General features: G+C 37.2%; 2 protein-coding genes across 2 annotated transcripts; one reads left to right on the top strand and one right to left on the bottom strand.

The window, feature by feature from the left end:
• Positions 1–1,140: 1,140 nt before the first annotated feature.
• GCK72_012542 (uncharacterized protein) lies at positions 1,141–7,589 on the top strand (the record flags this gene model as incomplete). Its single annotated transcript, XM_053729200.1, has 7 exons — positions 1,141–1,307; positions 3,253–3,476; positions 3,525–4,131; positions 5,182–5,685; positions 6,574–6,742; positions 6,795–6,904; positions 6,956–7,589. 7 exons carry the CDS (start codon positions 1,141–1,143, stop codon positions 7,587–7,589), a joined length of 2,415 nt encoding a protein of 804 aa, XP_053583972.1.
• A 6,237-nt stretch (positions 7,590–13,826) lies between these two features.
• Positions 13,827–16,271, bottom strand: GCK72_012541 (uncharacterized protein; the record flags this gene model as incomplete). Its single annotated transcript, XM_053729199.1, has 7 exons — positions 13,827–13,910; positions 14,006–14,209; positions 14,265–14,385; positions 14,428–14,619; positions 15,044–15,148; positions 15,193–16,168; positions 16,214–16,271. 7 exons carry the CDS (start codon positions 16,269–16,271, stop codon positions 13,827–13,829), a joined length of 1,740 nt encoding a protein of 579 aa, XP_053583971.1.
• Positions 16,272–20,817: the final 4,546 nt, after the last annotated feature.

The raw sequence follows: 20,817 nt of genomic DNA, 5'->3' as shown, positions 1-20,817 counted from the left end.
AATACCTAGTGTTCAGCGCTTTTGACGACGTAGTTATCTAATTTTAATTACAACAACGATTCAACAGCGCTACTTTAAGTTATAATAAGTCATTCAACGACAATGATTGCCTTTAAAGAGTCGCACTCATCATTAAACATTCTAGGCCTAGCTAGTCAGATTTGAAATGAAAAGAGCAGAGGGATAGTTGGAAACCATTGTGTATTGCAGTTGATTGTTTTAGACAGTGAATAACTAGAAAGAAACAGAAAATTGTTATTTTGCTTTAAAACTACTGGAACATGATATCTAGTTGTAAAGATAGTTATTAGCTCGGCACAGTTTTTTCTCTCTCTCAAATTCCGCACACAATTTTCTTCGGTTTCGGTAGAGCGTGGTTGTAAGACGCGTGTCGTGCTAATATGCAACTGACTATGAGAACGATTTTCACTAACAGTAAGCCAACTCAAATTTTGATCGAGTTACTGTTTCGAAATTGTTGTTAAAGCTGATGAGTCAAACACTGTGGTGAAATTGTTCTGGTACAAAATTATTGTTCAATAAAACTAGTCTGAAACTGGTTTTTTTCGTAGAGCGGTTTTTATAGAGATTTCAAGTTTCAGACAATTTAAAAAATAAACTAGCTACAGTAAATTCAAACACTCCACAAAAGTGTTCAATAAATTTTAGTCAGTCTATAGTCTATGTTACAGATTTACCAATTTCCGATCAATTTGTAAGAAATTATTAGTTGGATCAGGCAATGGCTTAGTTCTTACAACTGTGCTCCACCGAAATGCCCTTGAAAATGTCTCTTTTTCTCTGAGTCTCTCAATTTCGCACACAATTTTCTTGGATTTCGGTAGAGCGCGGTTGTAAGAAACGTGCCGCACTATGATAATTGGTTATCCAATAAAACTACAAAATTCTTCAGTTAATTTCAAGCACATTTACTAAAATTATTTAAAAAAAAAACTAAATTTTCACGCCTGAAATTTCTCACAACGACACTCCGAAATTCCGCCGGCGCGCGTTTTTTTTTCGGCGCCAAATTCCAAATTTCAAAAAATGTTTTTCATCGTTTTCCATTCATTTTTCGTCATTTTTTCGCCCAAATTTCTCAACTTCTCCCAATTTTTCCCAATTTTCAGTTAATCAAACATGGCGTGGTCCAACCAGGGAATGCAATCACTAATCCCTGTCATCAATCGTGTTCAGGACGCATTCTCACAGCTCGGCACCGACTTCTCCTTCGACCTCCCACAAATTGCTGTTGTCGGAGGACAATCCGCCGGAAAATCATCGGTTTTGGAGAATTTCGTGGGGAAGTGAGTGAGAAATTACAGATTTCTTTGGAAAAATTCGAAAAAAAACAAAAATTTCGTCATTTTTATCAATTTTTGTAGCGTTTTTGCAGGTTTTCAATAGAATTTATTGTCGGAAATTCTTGAAAATCTGAAAAAAAGACGGCTAAAATCTCTAATTTCGAACTAAATTTCAGAAAAAATCGATTTTTCAATTTTTCGGCCGAATTTCAGTTTTCACATTTTTAGCTAATTTTCCTTCGATTTTTCGGATTTTTGATACGATTTTTATTGATTTTTTGATTTTTTGTTGAAAATCTTGATTTTCCATCAGTTTCCCTCCAAAAAACACGATTTTTGAGCGGTTTTATCCAAATTTTTTGATTTTCACTGAATTTTTGACGAGTTTCAACAATTTTCGGCAGTTTCTCCATCAATTTCACATATTTTTCAACTTCTCAGCATCAAAATCGCTGAATTTTCACGTTTTTCGCATTATTGTCGACTAGTTTTCCTCTTATTTCGACATTTTTCGCCAATTTTCACTCAATTCTTCAAAAAATTGCCGATTTTCAGCATTTCAGACAGAAAATGTTAGTATTTCGGCTCTAGCGACTTCATATCCACGTCATTTTATCAAATTCCAGACATTTCCATATTTCAAATATTAAAAATAATTTTTCCGCATATTTTGACAATTTTCTGCATCAATTTTTCCGTAAAAGCGAAGATTTTTCGAATTTTTAGCACTTTTCTAATAGTTTTCATCAATTTTTCTGATTTTTCGAGTGAATTAGATTAATTTCCGTGGAAAAACTACCCTTAAAACGCAAATGAATGCTCGAAAAACTTTATTCTTCAGTATTTTCCTTCTTAAAATACGATTTTGCGCAGTTTCTTCATCAATTCGACATAATTTTCAGCTTTTCGACATCTAAATCGCTGAAAACCTCCTTATTTTAACAGTTTTCGCAAAATTTCTTTCAAATTCTCCAAAAATTTCAGATTTTCAGCATTTCAGACAGATAATTCAAGCTTTTAGCTCTGCCGACTTCAAATTCTCGTCATTCTTTAAAAAATTCCGGACATTTCAATATTTTCTGCATATTTTGACAATTTTCAGCATCATTTTTCCATAAAAGCGAAGAATTTTGCAGTTTTAGCATTTTTTTTTTGAAATTTTCGCACGGTTTTTTCAGTAGTTCTCTGGTTTTTTGCGTCTTTTAGGCGAAAAAATCGAATTTTTGATAATTTTTAGTCATTTTTCTTAGTTTACCGTGAGTGTAATAGTTTTTTGTCACGATTCAATGGTTTTCAGACAATTCTAACCGAAATTCACTTTTTGAATTTCATTTTAAAGAATTTTCACTGGAAAACGCAGATTTTTTGCGATTTCATACACGAATTCACTGGAAATTACAGTTTTCGCTTCCACTCGTTTAAATTCATTTTTCATGATTACGATCGACCTTTTGCTGAATTTTTCTAGTGATTTCAGTTTTTCAGTGATTTTCGACTGAAAATTATAAAAATTTGGCAAAATCGCTTAAAAATAGTGTTTTTAAAGGAAAACAAATGAAAAATCAAAGTTTTCAACAAAAAAATCGATGAAATTCACATGAAAATCTGAAAAATTGATAGAAAATTACTAGGTAAAATCGATTGGCAAAGCTCGGTTAGAAAAAAAACGAAAAATCAATTTTTTAAATGAAAATTTTGTTCAAAATTAGAGATTGGGTCTGGTGCAACCAGACTATTTGGGGTCAGTAGGAAATCTGGGTCGAAACTTCTTTTTAGTTGGTTTTATGAGATTTTCAAGGATTCCGACAACAAATTCAATTCTTCTAGTAATTCCAGTTTTTCAGTGATTTTTTTCCCCCAACTTTGTGCATTTTATTCTGAGAAATAAAACAAAATTCCTCAAAAATCAGCGAAATCACCCATTTTTGAACACAATTAATTCTTTCAGAGACTTCCTTCCACGTGGCTGTGGCATCGTGACACGTCGTCCACTGATTCTTCAATTGATTCAAGATCCCAATGAATACGCCGAGTTTCTCCATAAAAAGGCTCATCGATACGTGGATTTCGACGAGGTTCGCAAAGAAATCGAAGAGGAAACCGATAGAGTCACCGGCCAGAATAAGGGAATCAGCGCCATTCCTATCAATTTGAGAGTTTACTCTCCGAATGGTACGGGCTGCTGGAAAAGGGGCGGAGTCTGAAATATCGATTTTTCAGTGCTCAATCTCACGTTGATTGATCTGCCCGGTCTGACAAAAGTGGCGGTGGGCGATCAGCCGGCGGATATCGAACATCAGATCCGTGAGATGATTCTGTCGTTCATCGGACAAGAAACGTGTCTTATTCTAGCCGTCACGCCGGCAAACAGTGATTTAGCCACGTCTGACGCGTTGAAAATGGCGAAAGAAGTGGATCCACAGGGTCTCCGAACGATTGGAGTGCTCACAAAACTAGATTTAATGGATGAGGGAACTGACGCCCGAGAGATTCTTGACAATAAGCTCCTCCCACTTCGACGGGGTTATGTTGGAGTGGTGAATCGAGGGCAGAAGGATATAGTGGGGAGGAAGGATATTCGAGCGGCGTTGGAAGCGGAACGCAAATTCTTTATCTCCCATCCGTCGTATCGCGCGATGGCTGATAGAATGGGAACGGCGTATCTACAGTATACGTTGAATCAGCAACTGACGAATCATATTAGGGATACACTGCCAACGTTGAGGGATAGTTTACAGAAGAGATTGTTGATGTTGGAGAGGGATGTGGCTGAGTATAAGGATTATCAGCCGAATGATCCGGGAAGGAAGACCAAAGCGTTGATGCAGTGAGTTGTGGCGGCCCTCCACTGGAGAGACATGTGGACAGACAGACAGGGTTACAGACAATAGATATAGTGCTGTGCAAAAAAATGTTTCTGCTTTTTCGGTCCAAACTTTTCGAAACATTTTTCGGATCGTTTTCGAAAAAATTGATCAAAAAATTTTAGAAATTTCTCCTGTTCTTACAACTGCGCCCCACCGAAATACCCTTGAAAAATGTCTCTTTTTCTCTGAGTCTCTCAATTTCGCACACAATTTTCTTCGGTTTCGATAGAGCGCGGTTGTAAGAAGCGTGTTGTACAAAAATAGGGATTTTCTTATTTTTTCCGGATTTTTTTCTATTTTTGTACTCAAAAACAGGTTTCTGGGGGTCTGTCCTTGAAATACTTACAGTTTTCATAAAAATTCAAGATTTTTGCTTCCGAGAAACGCTTTTTTTTCAGACAGTTTTCTTAGCATTTTTTTTTCAGGTTTTTTTCGGTCAAAAATTTTCTAAAAAATAAAAAATTTCCATACTCGTCAAGGTCCGGATAATTGCAGCCAAGATTCAAAGTTGAATTGTTTTTCGGATTTTTGGATTTTTTTGCGAAATTGTCAAATTCTCGATTATGATTGAGAATTAGAAAAAAATCATCAAAAACGATCACATTTTAGATGAGAGATTGAAAAGTGGTTCTGAATTTTTGACCGAGAAAACCGAAAAAATCTGAAAAAAAAAGCTTTTCAGAAGCAAAAATCTTGAATTTTTATGAAAACTGTAAGTATTTTAATGAAAGATTCCGGAAACCTGTTTTTGAATACAGCTAGTATATAAAATCAGAAAAAATCAAGAAAAACCGGAAAATCACTATTTTTGTTATTTAATTTTGAAGATTTCAGCAGAAATTACCTAAATTTACGAACGGTTTTTTCGAAAACTATCCGAAAATTTTTCTGAAGCCCACCGAAAAACCGAAATAAATTTTGCACAGCCCTGATCCGAACTGACAGACAGACTGACTGACGAACCGGGACATCCTCCAATATCATTTCCCTATAATCTCCTCTTTTTCCAGAATGGTGACCCAATTCAGTGCGGATGTCGAGCGATCGATCCAAGGATCGTCAGCTAAGCTTGTGTCAACGAACGAGTTATCCGGCGGTGCGCGTATCAATCGCCTCTTCCACGAACGTTTTCCATTCGAAATCGTCAAAATGGAGATTGACGAGACAGAGATGCGAAAAGAGATTCAATTCGCAATCCGCAATATTCACGGTATCCGTGTCGGCCTATTCACTCCCGACATGGCATTCGAGGCGATCGCCAAAAAACAAATCCGCCGTCTGATAGAGCCATCGATGAAATGTGTGGATTTAGTGGTGAATGAGTTGGCGAGAGTGATCAGACAATGTGCTGATACGGTGGCACGATATCCCCGATTGAGGGAAGAGTTGGAACGGCACGTCGTCACTTTTATGAGGGAGAAAGAGCAGAAGGCGAAACAGGAGATTTCACTTCTTGTAGATTATCAGTTGGCTTATATGAATACGAATCATGAGGATTTTATTGGTTTCAGCAAGTTAGTTATAGCCCTTGAGTCCAGGACAACCTATGCAGACGCGCTCTATTGACAAGCGTGGTCATTTTTTTGCGTCACGGTGAACTTTCGAACTTCTGTGCGTACCGTTGTGAACATTAGAATTTATTTAACGTTGAAAAATGAATTCTAATGTTCACCACGGTATGCACAGAAGTTCGAAAGTTCACCGTGACGCAAAAATGTGCCATGCTTGTCAATAGAGCGCGTCTGCATAGGTTGTCCTGGACTCTGCGTGATAGCCAGACTTCTCAATCAGACCGAAACGGGCCGTAACTCGCTTAAAACAAAAAATTATGACCTGAACAATATACCAAAATGAAGATATCAGTGAGTTCTATATATGTGACTCACTACGGGCCGGATTGTTGTTAATGTGCCGCGGGCCGGGAAAAATTGTAAGTCAAAAACGCAAAAAATGGCCAAAAACCGGAAAAATTGCCAAAAAACGAAAATGGCCAAAAATGCGAAAATGGCCAAAAATATAGAAATGGCAAAAAAAACGTGAAAATTGTCAAAAGAGTAAAAATGGCCAAAAATGCGAAAATGGTCAAAAACGCGAAATTATCAAAAAAGCGGAAATGGCCAAAAATCCAAAAATGGCCAAAAAAGGAAAAAGTGCCAAAAACACGAAAATGACCAAAAACGCGAAAATGACCAAAAACGTGAAAAGTGCCAAAATTCCAAAAATGGCCAAAAACGCAAAAATCACTAAAAACAAAATGGCTAGAAACACGAAAATAGCATAGATCTTGCTGAGATCTACATTTTGGTATATTTTTCAGCTCATAATATTGAGTTTTAGGCGAGTTACGGTCCGGTCCGATCCGATTATGCACGATTTCGCTATAAAACCCCTCTAATTTTCAGCGCTGAAGCCAAGGCGACTCAAGGCCAATCCCTCGCGAAAGCATCCATCGGAAACCACGTCATCCGAAAAGGATGGCTCATGTTCAATAACTCGTCGCTTGTTCGTGGTCCCAAGGATCTTTGGTTCGTCCTCTCGTCCGACAGCTTGTGTTGGTATAAGGATGAATCGGTAGGAGGAATCTGAAAATGGGCGGAGCCTCCTATTCCTTAAATTTTTATAGGAAAAGGAGAAGAAATTCATGCTAACATTGGATGGAATTAGGCTGCGAGATTTGGAGAGTACATTTATGACGCGAGCATTCAGATTCGGGTTGTACCATCAGGATGGAAGGTAAGAGTCATAGGATCTGTTAGGCCACGCCCACCTATTCTCATTTTCTAGAAACATGTACAAAGACTACAAACAACTGGATCTCGGGTGCTCGTGTCTTGAAGAAGTTGACGCGTGGAAATCGTCATTCCTACGCGCTGGAGTCCACCCGGAGAAGCAGATGAGGTCGACGTCACCGGAGGAAGATCCACAGGAATCTGCATCGATGGATCCACAATTGGAGAGACAAGTGGAGACGATTCGGAATCTCGTTGACTCGTACATGCGAATTGTGACGAAGACGATTAAGGATATGGTGCCGAAGGTGGTGATGCATTTGGTTGTGAATCAAGTCGGTGAATTCATGAAGAACGAACTGATATCAGAGATCTATCGAGGCGGTGATACGGACGCTCTCATGGAGGAAGCCAAACTGGAAGCACTGAAACGAGAGGAGATGCTTAGACTGTATGCCGCGTGTAAAGAAGCTCTCCGTATCATTTCTGAAGTGAATATGGGAACGATTGGCGTCGAAAGAGCGCCAGCCATTCAAGCAGCTCCGCAAGCTCCAAGACCTGCACCGGCACCACCAGGAGGTCGAGGAGGAATCCTTCCGCCCCAGATTCCGAAGAGAGCCGTCACCCCTTCCAGCACGCCACCTGATATCCCCGCCCGACCACAAATCCCCAAACGACCGCCACACTAATTTGAGATCCTTTCATGTACCATATGTGTCATTATTATTTATGTATTGTGTGGTTTTGATCCATTTTTTGATTTCTATTATTTATGTATTTATTTGTTGATCTATTTATGAGTGAATGTTTTAATTTGCAGTTTCACATTATCCATTTCAGGTGTACATAGGCTTGTAGTATGATATTGAGAATCGAGGGAAACAAAATTTTTCTGAAAGTTGAAGCAATAATTATCAAGCCGCCCGAAAGTAAAAAAAAAGAGCAAATCTTCACTGACTTCACTATGGTGTTGGCCCCAAATGAGATCGTTGGCGCAATATACGTGGCGTCGATTTACGGGCGGGTGGGATTTTAATTTTAATGGAAGCCTATCAACTTAGTTCAAAGAGACAGAATCAGCAATCTTTCTAAAAAAAATTTAAAACCAAAATGTAAAATACCGTAAATACTGTATTATTACGGCACCTGTAATAGAACGGCACCTGTATTATAACGGCACCCTATCTATACTCAGAACTCAATAATATGACTATACCAGTGTTTTTTTACTGGTTCTGATTAGAAGCAGCGTGATAAGTAACTTCTGGGTCAGCAAATAAAGCGTCCAAAAAGTTTTTTCGTTCAATTATTAATGAGTTTCTGAAACCACAACATTTCTCTAGGATGCAGTTGAAAAATATAACGGCATGCCGTTATAATACAGTATTTACGGTAGGTTTATTTTTATTTCAAGATTAAATTTTAAATCTACTGTTTTCGGGATGTTTGAAATGGGAAGGATTTGAAATTTGGCATTCTCATACGGGAAGGATTTGAAATTTGGCATTCTCATACGCTGTGAAAAACGGAAAAGTTAAAAATTTTCTAGATTTCGTTGCACCGCGGAATTAATTGAAGAGGTCACAACATAACATAAAAACATACAGAAACAGTAAATACTTGATAATATACATTCAGGAAAGGGACAGTTACGGTACTACTGAAAAATGCAAAGTGTACTTTGGCTATTTCCTTCTCATTACAAAAAACGAAATGTAAGATCACAGAGAAACATCGAAAACATGTTTTTTTGAGTCGTCATTACCCATTTCTGAATAACTACAGTAAGAAGATTCACATCCAATAAAATCACCATTGAATTGAATATTTTTAGCAAAATTTTATGAATGAGGAGAAACATAATTTTATTTTTGTGTCACGAAAAAAAGTCTGAACGAATGGAAATGAAACTAAAATTTTTGGAAACTGTACGCAACATGCTGTAGTTGTTTGATGAGAGAAAAGCAGAAACGGCAAAGATAATTTTTTACTGCTTCAATGTTTGCTTAAGGTTATTGACTGAAACTGTGTGTATTGGAATTGGTCTTATTAAACTGAAAGAAACCTTCATCAAAAACCAATGACATTTTTCACTCCTACTTACACCAATAAGATTCATGTTAATAATCTCATGAGAACTTTTCATTAAAATGTCTGTCTGTTTTGTTTTATGATTACCCTATACATTTTCTTAAAATTTGCACTCACTTCGTTTAACAAGTTAAAAAAACGCATGTTGATATAATATTCTTTAGTCACAGTTTTTTTCATTTAGTTTTTCTGATATAATAAACGTTTAGGTGTGAGGTCCATAAAAGTTGAACTGGAAACAGAAAAAATAGTTTGGTCTATGTTTTTGGTCCAACTATAATTGCTTTAGAATATGGGAGGGCAGAAGATTTCTCATGTCTCGAAACATTCCTGCAAGAAAACCCAGAAGCTTTCATAAATTGGAAGTAAGGGAGGGTGCTGAAATTTCAAATCCAAATTTAAGTAGCTATTGGTTTTGATAATGATGGAGAACGAATTGATAATGAAAAAAATCTCTCGAAGAAATGGTTTCGAATGCGTATACTTGTCGTGACATCGTTTAGTTCGTTTATCAACAACTAAAAAACGGAACATTTTTCATTGACTCACAGCGATTTCAATTAGTCTTGTTGAACCTCAACTCTGCTGTTATTTGCTTTAATTAACGTTTTTCATTTTAAAAAAAGTGTGAAAACTATAATTTAATTTCTGTTTCAGCATGTCCACAAAAAACGTTTGCTGTTAATCCATACTGTTCTATAAGATTGTTAGATTTCTCTCCTCACACACAAGTTTCTAGTTGGAAGAACGCAATTATAACTTCCAAGCTTTTGGTTTTTAGGTGAATTAAGTTTGTTGAACACATTGAATGATGCACTGCATTGCCTATTTTTGCTATGTTATCGAAACAGAGGGTATTTTTGAGCGAGGAGATTGTTTTGAAAGGAAATCGAAAGTTAAGATTTTTAGAATGATTCAGAATTAGAATGATTTCAAAGTTCCAAAATATGTACATCAATCCAAAAACTCGATTCGAGTGTCAGCACAAATTGATTTGGAAAAAAAATGAACAACGGAATTAATTGATAAGAAAAACAGTGAAAACTAATATCCGTTTCAATGTTGCTTCAATGCCGCTGACTGTTTTTAACTTTTTTTGATACTAAGACTCTGGATAGTTTCCACTGTTTTCACCAATAAGAAAGACTGTAAAAATTTGAATCAATTTTCAAGACGTTATTTTATCCAATAACAGAGGGACCAAAGCAAAACAAGAGCTTGTCAAATGATTAACCTTTTGAAAGTTCCGTTACCCAAAGCAAGAAAATAAAAACAGAAAAACTTTACTGATTCATGTTTCTTTTAACAAGGTTTATAGAAATTACATTTTAGTTTGAGTCGAATTTTATGACCTCTTATTTTTATCATAAGAACAATTTCATGAGAATCTAAGATTTCATTTCTGCTTCAATAGGCGCAACAATAGAAAATATGCATTTGATATACAGCTCATCGGTTGACAAGTATGATAAATAGTAATGGTAAAAATTTTGAACATGAAAAAAAGAAATTAAAAAGATTTTACTGTTCCTGAAAATTGATTTATAGTCATTTTTGTAGTTTTTTCATTACAACACCGTTTGCTTCGCCAGGGGTGCGCGAAAAACATGATTTGTAGTTCTTTTCAGACCCCATTGTTACTCACGTTATTCCTTTGTCCATTCCATTTGTTGAACCATTGTTGTGTTGCAGCCGTCTACTGTTCTGGGGACGTTGTGGTTCTCGACTGAAAAAGAAAATATTCGGTTTGTGAACTTTATAAGCTCGCATGAAGAGGTGACATGACAGAGAAATCAAAAGGTACATAGGGAACACATGTAGATCGAATGGAATAAAAACTGAGAGCCCAAAAAGCGAGGACTGCTCAGTGCGGGAGTAAAAGGGATAACTGACTGTATTCCGTCAGACTGACCTCATAAGGACTAGGGGGCGTGTCTTATTGTCAACTTCTATTAGATTTCTCAGGATGATAAGCGACAGATGGGTCTGTCTGCAGTAGAGAATAACAATAAGAACACTGGCTGGCATTCTCACATTTGTAATTATTGATCTCGGCGTTCGCACCTTGTCGGCATAATGAGAATTCTTTATGGTCGATCGGTATATAGATGTTATTGACTTTCAATAAGATAAGCTGGAGAAAATCAAAAACCGCAGCTCACAAGGGGTGTGAACTTGCATCATGATGGCATATTAATTTTGAATGTGAAGAAATTGGCCTGTTTTCATATTGTTACTCTCTGCCGCAAACACTCACACCTGTCACTTACCTTCCTGGGAAATCAAATAGATGAAAAGTCGATTGAGAAAACAACAAAACTCATACAGACAGGTGTGAACGAGGGATTAATTATTAACAAGACGACCCCTATTTTTATTGTTCTTCACTTATTTCCATGTGAAATCTAATAGATGATGGCAAACAAGCCCCGCCCCCCAATATTAATGAGGTCTAGCTGAAGGAATATAGTCAGTTATCTCTTTCACTCCGGCACAGAGCAGTCCTCTCTTTTTGGGCACCCCTGTTTCTTATTGCATTCGATCGATTTCTGTTTACTGTATCCCTTCTACTTTCTCTCTCAAATTACCTCTTCATGCGAGTTTATAAAGTTAACAAACCGAATATTTTCTTTTTTAGTCGAGAAGCACCACAACGTCCCCAGAACAGTAGACGGCTGCAACACAACAATGGTTCAACAAATGGAATGGACAAAGGAATAACGTGAGTAACGATGGGTCCTTTTCCTCCCGATCTAGAATTTATAAGAAATTTCAAAAAAAGGTTAAAAAACATAACTATTTCTTTTCAATTGACTTCCCCCACCATTCTTTCTTGTGTCGGGTCCCGTAAGACTCGGTCAGTTACGCTGCGAGCAGTCTTACCTATGGGCTGTGGGTTTACTCACAGAGACGCGAGATTGAATCCTCCCGATCTAGAATTTATAAGAAATTTCGAAAAAAGGTTTAAAAAAACATAATTACTTCTTTTCAATTGACTTCCCCCACCATTCTTTCTTGTGTCGGGTCCCGTAAGACTCGGTCAGTTACGCTGCGAGCAGTCTTACATATGGGCTGTGGGTTTACTCACAGAGACGCGGGATTGAATCCTCCCGATCTAGAATTTATAAGAAATTTCAAAAAAAGGTTAAAAAACATAACTATTTCTTTTCAATTGACTTCCCCCACCATTCTTTCTTGTGTCGGGTCCCGTAAGACTCGGTCAGTTACGCTGCGAGCAGTCTTACCTATGGGCTGTGGGTTTACTCACAGAGACGCGAGATTGAATCCTCCCGATCTAGAATATTTTAGAAATTTCAAAAAAGGTTTGAAAAAAACATAATTATTTATTTTCAATTGACTTCCCCCACCATTCTTTCTTGTGTCGGGTCCCGTAAGACTCGGTCAGTTACGCTGCGAGCAGTCTTACATATGGGCTGTGGGTTTACTCACAGAGACGCGAGATTGAATCCTCCCGATCTAGAATTTATAAGAAATTTCGAAAAAAGGTTTAAAAAAACATAATTACTTCTTTTCAATTGACTTCCCCCACCATTCTTTCTTGTGTCGGGTCCCGTAAGACTCGGTCAGTTACGCTGCGAGCAGTCTTACATATGGGCTGTGGGTTTACTCACAGAGACGCGGGATTGAATCCTCCCGATCTAGAATTTATAAGAAATTTCAAAAAAAGGTTAAAAAACATAACTATTTCTTTTCAATTGACTTCCCCCACCATTCTTTCTTGTGTCGGGTCCCGTAAGACTCGGTCAGTTACGCTGCGAGCAGTCTTACCTATGGGCTGTGGGTTTACTCACAGAGACGCGGGATTGAATCCTCCCGATCTAGAATATATCAAAAATTTCAAAAAAAGGTTAAAAAACATAACTATTTCTTTTTTATTGTCTTTCCCTCATGCACGACATTTCGGACTGGCAATATTTAGTTTTAGTTTTTGTGTTTGAGAGGAAACTAAACAACGAGTACTTCTACGCAAAGATGCATGGAAAACTAGTTTCAAAATACACGGCAACTGTTTCCAAGTTGTAAATTTAACATTTACAAACGGTACAAAGTCGATAATTTCATTATTCTGAAGACCAATACGGCTCAAAATGGGAACACTTTTTTGTCTACATCTGTGAGATGTCGGCTTCAGCATCCTTACCGCACTCTAGGCATGTACAAATTGCAGACATTGGCCACAAGTTATATATGCATAAACCCTCTAATTTTTGTATAACTTTTAATCAGAAAAAAATTTATCAATGAAACCAACTATTTGGACATTTTAAACAACATTTTTTGCATTTTTTCAAAATTTCAGGATGAAACTCGATTGAATTCTGAACTTTTAGTCGAAAATTAGACTTTTTTTCAAAAAAAAGTAGAACTTTGGTTGAAATCGAGTCGATCTGGATCGATAATATTTCTGAGTTCGGTCCGGCCGGTGACAAGTCTGAAAAAAACCGTCATATTGTTTTTTATAAGAAACACAGGAAGGACTTATTGTGACTAAATATTTCATCTACTTCAAGTTGACATTTCGAAACAGTTATTCATCAGACAAACTTCAATTTCTGTATAATCTTGTCATTTGACGGGCCGAGCCGAGGGAAATTGAAATTTTCTTTAATGATCACAAGCATAATTGTCAAGCAAATCATTGAAAACTTTAACCAGCGCGGAACTTATAGTAAAAACAATGGGGGGTAATTTTTATTATCAATTATTCGGTAAAACATTCAAATAAATTTATAAAATACCGGAAGGAGAATACAACAAAATAGAAGATCAATTATTATACTGAGCCTGGGTGGAATATAAAGCATTATCATATCTCAAGCCCAAGATCTCTTTTGAACCACCATTTTTCGTCGACAGAATGCACACGTCGGGTTAGCCATGACCCATTTGATACCACACTGAAAAAATTAAGTCACTGTTTCTTTATTATTACAAACCGATTTGAAATGTTGATTGGATCGATTTATTAAGTGCTTATCCACCCTTCACTAACCTCCTCATGAACCTCCTTCTTGCATCCCTTGCATCTTAGAATCCGATGTCCTTCTCTCTTTCTCTCAAAACAAATGAAACAGTGAGTGTCTTCTGATATCTCCAACGGTTTTTTCTTTATTTCAAGTCGATATTTCTCCAGAAATCCCTGGGATAAGGTGGGGAGTTCCCAGAGTAGAATGAGATCCGAGCAGTCATGGGTTCTCTGGAAATGGGGAATATTTTTGATATAGGTTTGTAGGTTGAAAAGCGTTTATTACCTCAATTTTCTGAATATTCAACTGCAGAGCTTCCATCAGAATCCGAGTAGACACTTCCAGTTGGTTGAGCTCATACATTGCAAGATCCTCTGTTTCAGCACAATCAGAATTGGAGATCAGTCTGAAATAAATTTAGTGGGTTATCTTTCCATTTCAGCTCTACCTCTCAACCATACTCCTCGCTTCTTCCAACCGTCTCTCCTTGCTAACGTCATCCTTGATTTGCTTAAATTCCAGAAGCTTCTGTCTCCAGTCAGTGTCTACTGTAACCGGGGGAGCACCAAGTCGGTGTTGCTCATTTTCCTGCTTCAGAATGGAGACTTGTTGTTCGAGGCGGTGATTTATCGATTTGAGACTGGAAATAGATTCTTAGGTCAGTCAAAAATGTGCTTGTCAAGGCCCGGATACTTGGCGCCAAAATTCAAAATTTGAATTATTTCACGATAAAATCAAAATTTCGACTATCATTCAGAATTAGAAGAAATTTTGAAAAATCATCAGAAATGTTCCAATTTTCGATGAAACATTGAAAAGTTGTCAATTTTTTCAGATTTTCAGTTAGTGAGTTCCGCCCCTTTTAGGAATCTCGCGCAGCATAAAAAATGGGCGGAACTTTGTTTTGCTTCAGGTGTTTCAATTTTTCGGTTGAAAATATTCAAAATTTAGCCATTTATTCGAAAATTTCAATTTTTGACTCAATTTTTGGCCTTCGGGTCTTTCTGGGCCTTGTTGGGCCGGGCCGGCTTTGACAAGTACAGTCAAAATCCCTAATGACTCACTCATTTTTCTCAGCCCTCAACACTTTTTCGATCTCAGTCTTCTTGAAGATTCTGGCACGGAGCTTCTCGATTTCTTCGTCTTTTTTGGAGTAGGCGGAGAGTTTTCTGGAAAAAGTATAACGTTGAAACAGATCACCCTGAATACTTACTGTCTCATTTGTTCCATTTCCTTCAATTTCTTCTCCAACTCATCAGTCCTCTTCGCCTTTTTTTCATACTTCTCCGCTTTATTCTGCGCCAGTTTCGCCTCTAGTTTAGCTTCATTGCATCTCTCACTTGAACGGAAACACTTTTTGCATGCATTGGATTCCTTGGAAGGTGTTGACGAGGTAGATGTGATCTTCTCTGTGTCAGAAGTTTTGTCGCTATTCACCATATCCTCCAGTCTTCCCATAGTGATAACTCCGTCCTTCCCGTTTGCAAAAACAAGTGCTTGACACTCTTGTAGCAGTTGTCTTCTGATGACATCAAATTCCTCATTGAGTATCTTATCGAGTCTCGGTTGTCCAGAATTTCTCCACATCTCATCGAAAGAAATCTCACAAATTCTCTCGAAAACACTCACTCTGACAGCACGAATTCCTCCTTCCCTTCCCTTTGAAAGTCGGGAAACCATTCCGATGCAAGTTTTGATGTAAACACCTAACATTTCCTCCGCCAGCTGTGATTTCCGGTTCTGGAACTCTTCAACGGTAGGGAATGGGCGGTCGGTGACTCTTTTGATATAAACCATAGTGTCTTCACCAGTCCCCAATGGCATTATACCGTGTCCACCACGAATATTCCATTGGGAAACAATGAAATGCTTTGTCTCCTCATCGCCTTCAATAGTAGAAACACCTATAGCAATGTTGTCACGTTGCTCCTGATTCAACTCAAACGGAGCCCAGTCTTTCAGATTCATGAGATTTGGTGTCGGGCTGTCCATTGGCTTCTTTTCAGCACGGGGGCCAGGAAGGTTCTCCTTCTTCTCATCAGATTCCAAGCACCTAGCTATCGCCGCTTTGACCTTCATGGCGTTCTCGTTGGTTTTCACTGAAACGGCGCATCCTTTTCCCTTCTTTGATTTCTTCTGCTGAACAGCGAGTTTCCGAAGTTCCGTAGCTTCACGCATTTTTCCGTATCCTGAACGTTTCGTAATCTACTTGTTTCCTGTTTAATATCACTCACGATAATCAGTCTCAGAAGGAGTTGAGTACCCCATCTGGTCGATGGGAGCAGTTGTCATTGTTGAACGAAGTTGTATCTAGAAATGAAAACTATACATGAAACAATCTAGAGATCAACAAAACCAACTATTAAAATAAAAAATATAAATACAGGAACAGTATAAAAATTTTAATAAATTGAAGAGTGACCGTGCACTATTGATCTGAGCCACTGGCTGGGGGGGGGGGTCTAACTGTAGAAATGAGGAGGAAAGGAAGGGTAGGTCAAACCAGAAGAAAGTAGATCTACTCTTTTTTTTCATTGCAAAAATTTGTTATCACAGATTGCATCCATCGAAACGTTAAAAAACAGAAAATTGTTATCGAGACCATGAAATCTTATTTTCTGTTACAAGCAGTTAACAAACATTTTCAATTGTTCACATAGTTTCAGTAAGCCATAGAAAATTAGTCTTCAGACATCTTCTTTGTTTCTATTTCCCCTAAATTAACTTACCGAATCTGTTTCAGAACACACATTTGTGCAGTACGTGGTGATGTGAAACGATTACTAAGTTGTTCCAAGTTTTGAAAAATACAATACACTTGCTCTTTGTATAATAACAGTCAAAACAAATTCATCAAAACTATTTATTCTACTCGATTGAGTGATTACATCAAGGGTCTGAAACAATAAAACTTATGTTTCAGATGATGTGGCCACCCCTTCTGTCTCCAGAAGGCCGCCGGTAATGTGCCGAGTAGGGTGGGAACATGAGCCCAATTTATACTTCCGATAGGTGGTTCAGTGGTTTTAAGGAAGCGCCCGATGTGCTGACAACTCAAGTATTTACAAGAACCATTTATTATAGGGAAAAAGCATGTCCCGCGAGGAACTGCGTTAAAAACCTATTCGGTTCTGCCTTTTACAATACAATAGGAATTAAGGGGAAAAGGGGTTATCGAGGGATCATAGTAGTGGCTCTGCAAGCGCCCGATACACGTATCGGGGGCTCTCGAGGGACTACAGGTCGCTCTCTAACAACTTCTCTTACAAAACACAATAACAACAACTCTTAAAGAGAGAACAAAGGAACACTGAATTAATTAATGGCTTTAGGCCAAGTGAGGGGAGTCGGTCGAGTACGGTCACAGTCGTTGAGTAGGTGTGCGCGTGGCGAGACCTGTGGACGTCGAAACAGCGTGCGCCTTTGACTGGAGAGACGCAGACACGACAGAAAGGCGGCAACTTGAATTGTATGGATTTACTTCCGCCTGAAATGGGGTTGAAGGGACAGGGAAGAAGGGAGTTAATTAACAGAAAGTAAAATACGTAATAAGTATAAACTAAATTAGAATAATTTAGTGATACAAATTACATTTTAGTTTGGAGTGGGACAGGAACCTGATTCGGGGACCAGGAGACTGTCAACAGATGAGCGATTTTGGGTACCAACTGAACCTAGTGATATTTCCAGGATGAGCAGATGTGGCTTAAATTTAAAAAAGACTCACACAAATTTCCAAGAAATGTTAACTTGATAATACATATTCCATGTTTCAGATTTACCAATCTCCGATCAATTTTTAAAGAATTATTTGATGGATCAAAGCAATATTCAATCGGTTAACCAGGTCGGTCGCGGAAACGCGCTCTGACGCAGAACGATTGGCACGGTGCCAAAAAGACTTGGCTGAGTACCATTCAATTTTTACGTTTTTTTGTCGCATCTTTCAATATATACAGCGACGCGCACGCAACGCGACTCGGAAAAAAATCAAAATATTTTCGTTACGGACCTTACGCCTCGCATTTGTTGATATCTATTTATGAGTGAATGTTTTAATTTGCAGTTTCAGGTTATTCCTTTCAGGTGTACATAGGCTTGTAGTATGATTGAGAATCGAGGGAAACAAAATTTTTCTGAAAGTTGAAGCAATAATTATCAAGCCGCTCAAAAATAAAAAAATGAGCAAATCTTCACTGACACCCTATGGTGTTGGTCCCTAATTCTCGGGATGTTTGAAATTTGGCATTCTCATACGCATCATGGGCTGTGAAAAACGGAAAAGTTAAAATTTTTCTAGATTTCATTGCACCGCGGAATTAATTGAAGAGACCACAACATAACATAAAAACATACAGAAACAGTAAATACTTGATAGCACAAATTCAGGAAAAGGACGAATACGGTACTACTGAAAAATGCAAAGTGTACTTCTGCTATTTCATTCTCATTATAATACAAAAAACTGTAAAAACTAAATGTAAGATCACAGAGAAACAGCGAAAACATATTTTTTGAGTCGTCATTATTCATTTCTGAATAACTACAGTAAGAAGATTTCCTTGCGACCACCGGAGTGTCGTTGTCATACTTGCGACAGGCTGGGCCGATTTGAAAATTATGAGTTTCGCATCCAATAAAGTAGTAGATATGTACGAAGACCATAATAGCACTGAATTGAAAATTTTAAGAGAAATTTTATGAACGAGAAGAAACAGATTTGTTGTTGTTTTTTGTGTCTTGGAAAAAAGTCAAACGAATGGGAACTTGTGGAAACTGTAAGCAACATAATATAATAGAGTAGAAACCACTTCGACAATTATTTAATGTTCCCATGTTCGGTGAAGGTGATTGTCTGAAACTGTGTGCATTGCAATCGGCCTTAACGGGGTATTGTGGTTATTACCCCATACCATTAGAATCAGCGCCTAAAAAATCTATGCAGACAAGCTTCAGAACAAAATGCCATGAGAGTCACCAAAAAATCAATCGGAAAAGCAAAAAGCTCAATCAAACGAGTCGTGACAAAATTTAGTTCATTTAGCAACAACTCGAAACAGAAAATTTATTCGGATTTAATTTTAAAGTTGCTATTTAACTTTGCTTGATTCATGAAAAGAAAAGTTTGAAAACTATGTTCTTATTTCTGTTTCAGCATGTCTACAATATTTGCACCTCTTGTAACAAATAATTCTTCGTTGAAATTGATCTCAAATCTCGCCTCTCTCAAAATACTGCACCAACAAAACCTCGTGGCGATTGTTTGGTTTTTGATTCTCTTCACATTAACCTGAACACAATTTGTATTTTGTGAAACGTCGAAAAGTAAAAAAGCCAAATATTTAATCTACAAAAAATCAGTTTTATCTATAAATAAAATGTATTCGCAGATCTCCATTATCAGTAGATGAATGATCATAAATCAATATTTGAAACCTGATAGTATTCATTGGAAATTTTGAGAATGTACATAATGTTTCAAACTCATTTCAATAAGAGAACATACACTCTTGTAATTAGTGTGAATAGAGGAGATTCATTTTTTGGATATCTATTCCACTGGAACATTTTTTTTCTTGTTTCAGAGACTAGTCAATAGATGTGATTTTTTACAAGTCGTGCACTAATGAACTGTTTGCTATTCGTCCCTATTGCTTTATAAAATTGTTTGATTAATATTGATCTCTTCACACACAAGTTTCTAGCTCGAACAGCGCAATTATAACTTCCAAGCTTTTGGTTTTTAGGTGAATTAAGTTAGATTACCACATTGAATGATGCACTGCATTGCCTATTTTTGCTATGTTATCGAAACAGAGGGTATTTTTTGAACGGGGGTTGATTTGGAAAAAATGAACACCAGAAAAAAGCAGAATGAAAAGAAATAATAGTGAAAACTAGTATATGTTTCAATGTTGCTTCAATGTCGCTGACTGTTTTTAACTTTTTTTGATACTAAGACTCTGCATAGTTTCCACTGTTTTCAACAATAAGAAAGACTGTAAAAATTTGAATCAATTTTCAAGACGTCATTTTATCCAATAACAGAGGGACCAAAGCAAAACAAGAGTTTGTCAAATTAAAAACATAAAAATTTTACTGATCCATGTTTCTTTTAACAAGGTTTATAGAAATTACATTTTAGTTTGAGTCGAATTTTATGACCTCTTATTTTTATCATAAGAACGATTTCATGAGAAGCTAAGGTTTCATTTGTGCTTCAATCAGCGCAACAATAGAAAATATTCATTTGATATCCAGCTCATGAAACTCAATTTGAAGCGAGTTACGGCCCGGTTGACAAGTATGATAAATAGTAATGGAAAAATGAAACTAGCATGTACATTACGAGAACAAAAATCTCTAAATTTTAAGTTAGCGTCTTGCGAATAGTCACGAAAATGTTTCCCAAACTAATGTTCACTTTTCGATGCAGAAAATATTCTCCAGTGAACTTTCAGATTGATATTTATTATTCACGATGTCGAGCCGGCCGGTGTTAAAAATGCATCTAATTTACTGGGAATTTCGCGAAACGGACTCGTAGTTAAAAAAGATCAAATGCCATGTTTTTTGAGCTTTACAGGAGGTCAGGTACAGATCTTAAGCGAGACTAATGTGGGGAATGATGAGGTGAATCGATATCAGATTATTTTTTCAATTACATCCCTACAATTTGAAGATGAAAAAAAAAGAAATTGAAAAGTTTTTACGGTTCTTGAAAATTGATTTATGGTCATTTTTGTAGTTTTTCAATACTCCGTTCGCTTTGCCAGGGACCCCAGGTGTGCTTTCGAAACTTTTTTTTCGAAATATTTAAATTTCGAAATATAAGAAA

This window comes from Caenorhabditis remanei, chromosome IV (assembly GCF_010183535.1).
Source record: "Caenorhabditis remanei strain PX506 chromosome IV, whole genome shotgun sequence".
NCBI lineage: Eukaryota > Metazoa > Nematoda > Chromadorea > Rhabditida > Rhabditidae > Caenorhabditis > Caenorhabditis remanei.
Note: the sequence above shows the minus strand (reverse complement) of the source record. Positions and strands in the feature narration are given on the sequence as shown.